The 9,225-nt window shown below is 32.3% G+C and overlaps 1 protein-coding gene across 1 annotated transcript; it reads right to left on the bottom strand.

The window, feature by feature from the left end:
* Positions 1 to 1,790: 1,790 nt before the first annotated feature.
* On the bottom strand, positions 1,791 to 5,198 carry LOC105129309 (Protein kinase superfamily protein). Its single transcript, XM_011031302.1, has 7 exons — positions 4,307 to 5,198; positions 4,030 to 4,134; positions 3,741 to 3,863; positions 3,467 to 3,637; positions 3,224 to 3,353; positions 2,910 to 3,119; positions 1,791 to 2,286 (listed from the first exon to the last, which is right to left on the bottom strand). Exons 1-7 carry the CDS (start codon positions 4,972 to 4,974, stop codon positions 2,134 to 2,136), a joined length of 1,560 nt encoding a protein of 519 aa, XP_011029604.1. The 5' UTR covers positions 4,975 to 5,198; the 3' UTR covers positions 1,791 to 2,133.
* Between the last annotated feature and the right edge of the window lie 4,027 nt (positions 5,199 to 9,225).

Raw genomic sequence — 9,225 nt, 5'->3', positions numbered from 1 at the left:
TTAAATTCATGGAATATATTGGTTTCTACTAAAATTATTAAACTCAATTCAATATGTCGACCAGCTTGAATTAAATTTAAAAAACTAAATAAAAATTAACTTAGTAAAATCCAAACCAATTATGAAAATCAATTAATATCCTAAAAATTCAAAACTAAGTTACTTTAACATTTTAAATAAAAATATTAAAAATATATTATTTAATTTGCACAAATTTTAACTCGGTTTAATAACTTTATTTACTGTCTTTCTACTTTATTTACTATGTGACTCCTTTGTTCTTTTTTCCTCCACATATCCTTTTTCTAAAGGTCCTATTGCCCATCCACCCGTGGTCGGGCGGCGGTTGATTTATGCCCCCACCCAAAGAGAAAAAAATAAAAGAAGCGACAATTGCCGTTCGGTAGGAGACGAGGCTACCTGCTTCATTTTTGGCCAGGCTGGAAACCTGGGCCCAGGAGGAGGTGACGCTTGATTTGTGCAGATTCCATAAGCTAGGGAGCTATGATGTTAAATTGTTCGGCATTAATGTGGAATTATGAGATTAAAGTAAATGAGACCCTTTGCTCTTTAAATTCTATCATACATTTAAATTTTCTTGGCTAAACACGTATGAAATTTATATTTTTTTTATTGGTTCAATAATTATCTGATTCTTTAATTTAATGTCATGGATTTATCATGTCAATCAGAATCTATCCGAAAAATAACTTTGTTTTGATTTTTCAATAAAGTTAATTTATAAATTAACATGTCAATCAGAATCTATCCAAAAAATAACTTTGTTTTGATTTTTCAATAAAAAATAAGATATTTTTTTGAAAAAAAATCCTAATAATTAAATTGACTTGACCAAGATTAAGTCTTATTCAGATTTCATCAGGGAATTCAAATTTAATCCAATCAATATTCATTTAGATTTGAAAAGGTAACTAACTCAAACTTCCAAGTTAACTTTTTCAGGAAAGGTTTGATATCTATAATTAACAGCACCGAATAACACCCATCCTCCCCATCTCACTTGAGCGAAGATATATTTCATAAAACTACTAAAAGTGGAAATAGACAAAGCTATAATGGGTCTTTAACTATTTTAAGACAACAAAATATCAAATCCTGAGACAAAAACAAAAGGGTTCCTCGCAACTTTACTTATCAAGAACCAATTCCGGCAAAGGACAATTTGGAGGGGTCCTATGATCTGGTTGGTATCTGTTAAACAATTGTTGTTGTCCCTATCAGGCCCCCACAAGCTTTAAAGCTAAAGGCGAAAGCAAACAGGTCACGCTTGAGTACTGTAGGACCCAAATTTCCGTATGCATTCCCCCCAAATTCGAAGTTTTGTCTTAATCATCCTTGTGGTCATTGGAATGTATGTTCAAACATTTAATGTTCAAACATTTAAAGTTCAGATTGAATCGCATGCTGTCTTTATGGATTATGATAATATGATTAGGAGTGACTGTACCTGTTTATCTGCCTTCTTTTGCCTGCCAAACCTCTGAACTAGTTCTTTGTCGGCAAGACAACGTGAGCAGATATTGCAGGTAAAATTGAGAATCCTAAGCTTTGCATGTAGACCTCTACACTGTAGAGGATCAAAATTAGATATGGTCGCAGAATTCTTCCTACTAGATCATTGTCTCCTGAGAAAACAGTGCATAGGTAGAAAATTTCTAAATTGAGAGCTCCAATTTCCAAACTTCTAAACAGAAATATTGATGGCCTCAGCAGAGCAATATAAGCAACATATCTGTAACAAAATTTATTCCTACTATCTGATCCCACGATTGCTTGAATGATTCCCTGAAACTTTATATAGCAAAGATATACGGAAGAAAAAATCAAGAAACATGTCATTGACTCCATGCTGTTAAAATGATCTATCAGAGAAAGAAAAGTACTTCATGAATCAGTTGTGTCAAACAGTAGCATATTCAGCTGGATTTACAAGATGTTTTCAGATCGACTGAACAGACTGGCAGAAAATGCTGCAGAATTTACCGATAGTGCAAACTCAAAATAATACGGATAGCATATACAGGAGAAGTGACTGACTGTGCCAGATCTGAATGGAGAGAAACGGACAAAACAAGTGAATTGGTTCACCTGAGACAAGTGTGGCAGGCCTGCTCACTGCTCTTCTGGTTCTTTCTTTCTCCATAATGACTTGTTGGTTTGAACACCACTTTCATACCCACTACTATCACCTGATTCACTTACACGCTTATCCATCCTCATGACATCATGATGGGAGCGCCCAAGTTCCCTGCCAACTCTACGGTCCTGTAAATAAGAGCAAAAGGCATTCCTGATGGAGGCACCGGCAGATAACTATACACAATTTTTCATTTGCTTTACATGTTCAACAGACAAAATTAACCACAAAAATATTATCACAATTTGCACAAAATATAGTCAAGCCTGTCAAAAAGCCTAAACCCCCACATAATCATATGCTTCGATGGTACGAGAATTCTATAACTAGAAACTGAATTTTGAAATTGTGCTTTTTTTCTTCTGAGTTTTATTGTAAAACTAAACAAGGCTGTAAGAAGAAATACAATTGTAACAAGCAGACAATTTTGGCAAGATTACTTTTAGCTTAATCAAGGTAATCAGTTAAAGTGTTGGGTGAGCTGAACAAAACTTTCTAAGAAATGGACCTATCAGAAACAAAGTGCAATTAACACCCCATTAGAAACTGAAGTTAGCATAAAGTATTGCCAAACTTTCATTGTTTAGCCATAGCTTGCAGTTCTTGCCCTAACTATATTGATATGGGCATGCCAATCTCATAAAAACAAAGAAACATGGAAAAGGAATATCAAGGTGTAGCTTCAGAGACAACACTGAGATAGAAGAACTATAAATGAAATAATTAGTTGCCGAGATAAATGAGCTCTTACATCTCGGAAGGGGAACTCATCTGCTTCTAGCATATGTACCACATGCCCCATTTTCGGTCTCTTTTGAGCATTTGGGTCGACACAGCGTAATGCCACCAATAGGGCACGTTTTAATGCCCTTGGAGAAGGCTTCTCCGGCAGTCTAGGATCCAAAACCCCCTCTGCATTCCGATTTGTGACCATTGTTTTAAGCCATTCAACAAGGTTCACCTGAAAGTCAGACTTGCCAATTCGTATCAAGGGTATAGATGTATAAACTATATTGAAGTAGTTAAAAGACAATTCGCCAAGTGAATTTGTTGGCAAATACAAACCTCTCCTGCAGGGCGGCTGTAATCAACAGGATTCCTTCCAGAAATTATTTCCATAAGAAGAATGCCAAAGCTGTACACGTCACTTCTTTCATTCAACATTCCAGTACTGGCATACTCTGGAGCCACATATCTGTCAAAGAGGAGAGCATACTTGTAATTTCGATTTTTCGACCAAGATCATGCAGATAGTTATTGATTAAAAGGATGGAGATATAGATTTCATGTAAAAGAAGTTTAACTAACCCAAAAGTTCCCATTACACGAGTTGTCACATAACTACTTTCTGACCCCAAGAGTTTTGCGAGGCCAAAGTCAGATACTTTAGGATTCCATTGCTTATCAAGCAAAATGTTGCTCGATTTGATGTCACGATGAACGACCTTGGGCTCAAGTCCCTCATGCAGGTATGTCAGCCTATATTTTCAATTAAGCTCTGGTCATAACAAGCAATGGAAAAGGAAAAAAAATAAAAGCATTGAAGCTCTTATGATTAAACATGTTTCAATAAAATCATTACCCTTTTGCTGTTCCAATTATTATATTGATACGAATCTCCCATGTCAGAGGGCTGCAAGGCCCAACATCTCCATGAAGCCACTGCTCTAAGTTTCCATTATCAACATACTCGTAAACAAGCATCCTGTATAACAACCATGAACCCATTACTACAAAAATGCAACACAATCAAAAAAGGATAATTACATCCAGAATTCTAAAATTCAAAGGCATGAAACAAAACTCAAGCTTGCAACACTAAAAACCAAAGTTCAAAATAAATATCACAAACGGGATATTCAATTACAAACCTATGAGCTCCTTCAGCACAATAACCAAGCAACCTAACCAAATTCTTATGCCGTACTCGTCCAATTGCTTCCACCTCAACCTTAAACTCCTTCTCAGCTTGTCCCCTAAATCAAAACCAGAAACCATTAAACTCACAAACTTTAACAAACAAACAAAAAGACCAACCACATACTTCAAAAGTAAACTCAAAGCACTGACAATTAACAAATTTGGCAAAAAAAAAGGCAAACCCAATATAAAATATGTACTAATAATGACTTAAAACACATTCATTACCTGTTATTGAGCAAATTCTTGACAGCAACATTAGTATTATCTTCCAAAAGACCACGGTAAACAATTCCATACCCGCCTTCACCAATCACATTTTCATCAGCAAAATAATTAGTAGACTCCTCAAGCTCTCTAAGTGTATACCAATGACCCCACCCCAAATGTGAAACTTCCGGCACCGCAATCACCGCACCCGCTTGATCACCCGACCGAGGCCCAGACCGGGTCTCCCCACTCCCACTCCCCAAACCGCCAACCCGCTCGGGGTACGAAATTCTATGATCCTTCCCAATCTCGATATGAATTCTATTCCCCCCACCGACAGGGCTAGTCGTCTCCTCCTCATTCTGGAGCTCCGAATCCGGAAATGGATCCGGGTGGTTAAGTTTTTTCGGGTCGACCCGGATTTCCTGGATTTCTTTAGAAATGTTGGGGATTGTGGGGTTGTTGTTGAGAGATGAAACGAATTTAGTGGTGGCAGAACTAGGGGTGGCCACAGGTTTATTGGCTTTATTACTAGTCTTATTACGTTTAGAAGTGAGCCAGAGAGAGATAAGGAAAAGAAGAAGAACTATAGCAGCTCCTACACAAATACCAAGCACTACCCATAAACGTAAACCAAAGATTGATGTCTTCTTCGATAGCTCATCGTTCAAGAAATAGTTAGACATTGCTACTGCTGCAAGTACTTGTTTTCTCTCTTCTTTCGTCTACTTCTTGTTAAATTTCTTTGTTTTTTTGCACGAAGAGTGAAGATAAAAGGTTAGTTTAGGCTAAGCAAACAGAAAACAGAGGAGCAAGTGTTGTAGCAGCGACAAAAATGGTGAAAGAAGGGAAGCAATTGAGAGCAAAGAGCCAGGGAAAGCAATAGTGTGAGAGAGGAGAGCAGCTGGCGTGAGTGGGACTAGTAGAAAGCAGTCAATGTCATGATCGTTCCATTTACCTAGAGAACCTCTTGCGCGGTATTTTTATTTTTATTTTTCTTAAAATATATTAAAATAATATTTTTAAAATTTATTTTCGATATTAATATATTAAAAAAAATTACAAAAAATTACAAAATACATTTCAACCTAGAAAACAAGCAGAAATAGCTAATCTTGTTTTAGTGGTATTATCCAAGAGTCTCCTGATCTTTATTGGTGGGGTGATTAAGTCTAAAGTTAGATTTATGGTTTGTGGAATATTATGTAGTATTGTGGATTAGGTAAATACTACTTGAAATATAGTGGTGATGGAATCAAAGTGCAGTATTTATTTATTTATTAAGCTTGTCAAACTTGCTTTTACTTGTGGTGATGAAATCATAGCGTGGTATTTATTTATTATAGTGGTCAAATTTGGTTTTATCTGACGTGTTTCCTCTGAAAATTTATGATTTTTAAAATTTGATTTAAATTAGGTTTTATATTGAATTAAAAAATATATTAATCAAGTAAATTTTAATTGACTTGCTTCTCCCAAAAAGAGCTTTCACTTTTTGAATTCATTTTTAAAAATCTTGAAAAAATAAAAAGTTGAAAAAAAATAATTTTCTAACTCTGACAACTGTAAAAGAAAAAAACTATTTTAATACTTGTCAAAAAAAACAAAAAAATGGATGTACTCTATTTCCAAAAAAAATAATAAATAAATTTTTAATTTAGCCAAACTAAATACAAACTCAGTCAAGCTGATATTAAAATTTAAAAATAAATTTATTTATTTAAATAAAAGTAACTAGATTAAATCTGTCGTACATGCTTTGAAGGTTATCTTTTGATCTCTTGTCAATATAGGTTTGCGAAGAACCAATAAAAATATGTGGGCGATGGAATGCTTATGAGGTATTTATTATAGCTGTTAAACTTAGTTTAATAAATAGATTGATTTTGAAAATTTATGATTCCAAACTTGATTTTAATTAAATTTAAGATATTAAACCCGGTTATATTTTTAGTAATTTTGTTTGAGTAGATGAAAGTTAATTTAATTTTAACTAGGTCAATGCTGTTTTTTTTTTTAAATCAACAACATTATTTTAATAAAATTAATTATTTTAGATTAGCCCGGTGATCTAAGATTTATTTTTTTTTCTCTATGAGTATCAGATAGGACAACCATGATATTTATTAAGAATATTGTCTTTTATATCTTTACCTATATCTCATTCGACAAGAAATCGTTGACTTCTTACAGTTTTATGTCTATAACTCAATTCATTTTATAGTACTTATAATATCTATCCCACTTCCTCCCCGCATTTAATTAAATTTTCATGGTAGAGACATGAACAATCAGGGAGATAAGAGAAACTATGCTATTATTTATTATTCTGATACTCTGGTGGGTTAGTACTAATCGCATCTCAAATGAGATCATATATATCCATTGGTTGGTGGACTGTTATAATATAGAAAAATTGAATATTCTATTTGCTTCCATATCTATATTTGTATAAAAAATAACTATCTCATCATTTTTTTGTTTTAGGATTGAAAATGACTTTCAAATATATAAAATATCATAATATTTCTCTGATTTTAAAACTATTTGAGGTTTAATCTATATTTTCTAGATTTCTTGGATCTCTTTTAATTGTCAATCAGCTTTGATCGAGTTGTTATTTTAAGCCAACCTAATATTTCAAATGTCCTTACTCTTTGTTAAACCCGATTGAGATAAAGAATTGGATAAATTTAGAATAATAAAAATAATTTTTTTAATTTAAAAAAAAATAAAAAATATTATTTTAAAATTTTTTTTAAAAAAAAATCTCCAAAATTTAATCGGTCATCTCTTAAGTTTCATATCATGAGATTAAATACTTGTTATGAGATTTTCTTATTGATTTCTTTAGAATTTAAGCTCGAAACACCACTCGAAGAAACTTTAAAATCTTACTCATGGAGCCATATAACAAGAAAAACGAGTTAATTATAAACTTAGTCCTTGTAGTTTATTGAAAGCAATTAATTAATCCCTATAGCATAAAAATTACCAAATAATCCCTTGAGCAGCTTTGACCTATTCTATTTGCTTCCATATCTATATTTGTATAAAAAATAACTATCTTATCATTTTTTTTTTAGAATTGAAAATGACTTTCAAATAAATAAAATATCATAATATTTCTCTGATTTTAACTATTTAAGATTTAATCTATATTTTCTGGATTTCTTGGATCTTTTTTAATTGTCAATCAGCATTGATCAAGTTGTCATTTTAAACCAAACTAATATTTCAAATGACCATACTCTTTGTTAAACCCGATTGAGATAAAGAATTGTATAAGTTTAGAATAATAAGGATAGTTTTTTTAATTTCAAAAAATAAAATTAAAAAAATATTATTTAAAAAAAAAATTAAAAAAAATCTCCAAAATTTAATGGGTCATCTCTTAAGTTTCATATCATGAGATTAAATACTTGTTATGAGATTTTCTTATTGATTTCTTTAGAATTTAAGCTCGAAACACCACTCGAAGAAACTTTAAAATCTTACTCATGGAGCCATATAACAAGAAAAACGAGTTAATTATAACTTAGTCCTTGTAGTTTATTGAAAGTAATTAATTAATCCTTATAGCATAAAAATAACCAAATAATCCCTTGAGCAGCTTTGACCATCACCTATTTATTTATTTATTTCAAAACTTTTATTCTTTCTTGATAAAAAATTTCCAATTTTTTTACCTGTCTCTTCTCTTCTCTACTTTTCAAAAAAGATTTAAAAAAAAAATAGATTGAAAAGGAAAATGCCCTCTCCAACCAGCGACCCTTCATCACTCCTCATAATTAAAGGAGCAAAACACAAAAGAAAAAGACGAGTCGAGGAAGAACAGGCTGCTAGGACCCCAGTAATCTGTGCCCCCTGTGGAGTAAATATAACTCGTTCTTGGTGTCACTTTCAATGTGTCACTGCCAATATTTCCCATAATTTCCCCCATTTCATTGGTTAGGTTTGGTAGTAAAGAAGAAGCTGACGCCGAGCCTGATTCTTATTTTCAACATAATGTTGGTAGCTATAATTAAATTAAACTGATAATTAAATTCGATTTACATGTTTTAAAAAATAAAATTTAATTCATTTTATTTCTTTAAAGTTCTTTATAAAAAAGGCAAGATGAATATTTTAGAAAAATTAGTTTTAATATTGAAAAGACTAGATTTATAGCATTTTTAAGAATTAAATTCCATTTATAATTCAACTCTTAATACTTTAAAAATTCCAAATATAAAATTTTATTAAAACCTTTACTTTGATTTAATTTAATCCATAGATTCCACACATGCGTAATCAATCTTGTTTACTTCGAAGACAACCCGTTATGGGGCTTCTTAGTATCACATGCTATAAACTTCGTAGTTTCTACCGACATATCTAGCCCCGCAGTAGAAGCCCAGCAGCTAAAGGACCTCGTATTGGTAAATTGAGGCAAGAGACCTCCTCGATCCTCATGTCGTGCTATGCCTGGATACAATTGTCCGAGCTTCGAGGGTTAAGGAGAAAAAAGAGGAAATGAACTCTTCAATTTAATTTGCTCGGAAAGAGAAAGTAGAGAGATTAAAGGATCTTCTACACTTCTAATGTCTCACAGTTATAAGATTCCATCCGGCTGGTAAACTAAATAACGCATTGATTTGAGATTTGGTTCAAGTGAGTTAGTGAAAAAATCTATTTTTTATTTATTAAAATGATATATTTTTTTAAGTTAGAACTTAGATTACTTTATTTAATCCATAATTTGAATAAGAAATCAAATCAATCATAAATCTAATCTTATAATTGTATCAAGCGAGTTCAATGATACCGTAGAAAAAAAAAACGTGAACACTTTGTCAAAAGATATTAGTCTAACCAAAATACTTGAACACTTTAATTTCATCATCAAATTAATTAGAAAAAAAAAGTGACAACAAATGACCCTCACGTTTTTTTTT

Source organism: Populus euphratica, unplaced genomic scaffold (genome assembly GCF_000495115.2).
Source record: "Populus euphratica unplaced genomic scaffold, PopEup_1.0 scaffold2.1, whole genome shotgun sequence".
Lineage (NCBI taxonomy): Eukaryota > Viridiplantae > Streptophyta > Magnoliopsida > Malpighiales > Salicaceae > Populus > Populus euphratica.
Note: the sequence above shows the minus strand (reverse complement) of the source record. Positions and strands in the feature narration are given on the sequence as shown.

Coding starts and splice junctions, on each gene's coding strand:
- LOC105129309 (XM_011031302.1), bottom strand. CDS start 4,974: ATGTCTAACTATTTCTTGAACGATGAGCTATCGAAGAAGACATCAATC. Junction 3,864..4,029: donor TGTGCTGAAGGAGCTCATAG/GTTTGTAATTGA, acceptor GTTGTTATACAG/GATGCTTGTTTACGAGTATG. Junction 3,638..3,740: donor ATAATTGGAACAGCAAAAGG/GTAATGATTTTA, acceptor TTGAAAATATAG/GCTGACATACCTGCATGAGG.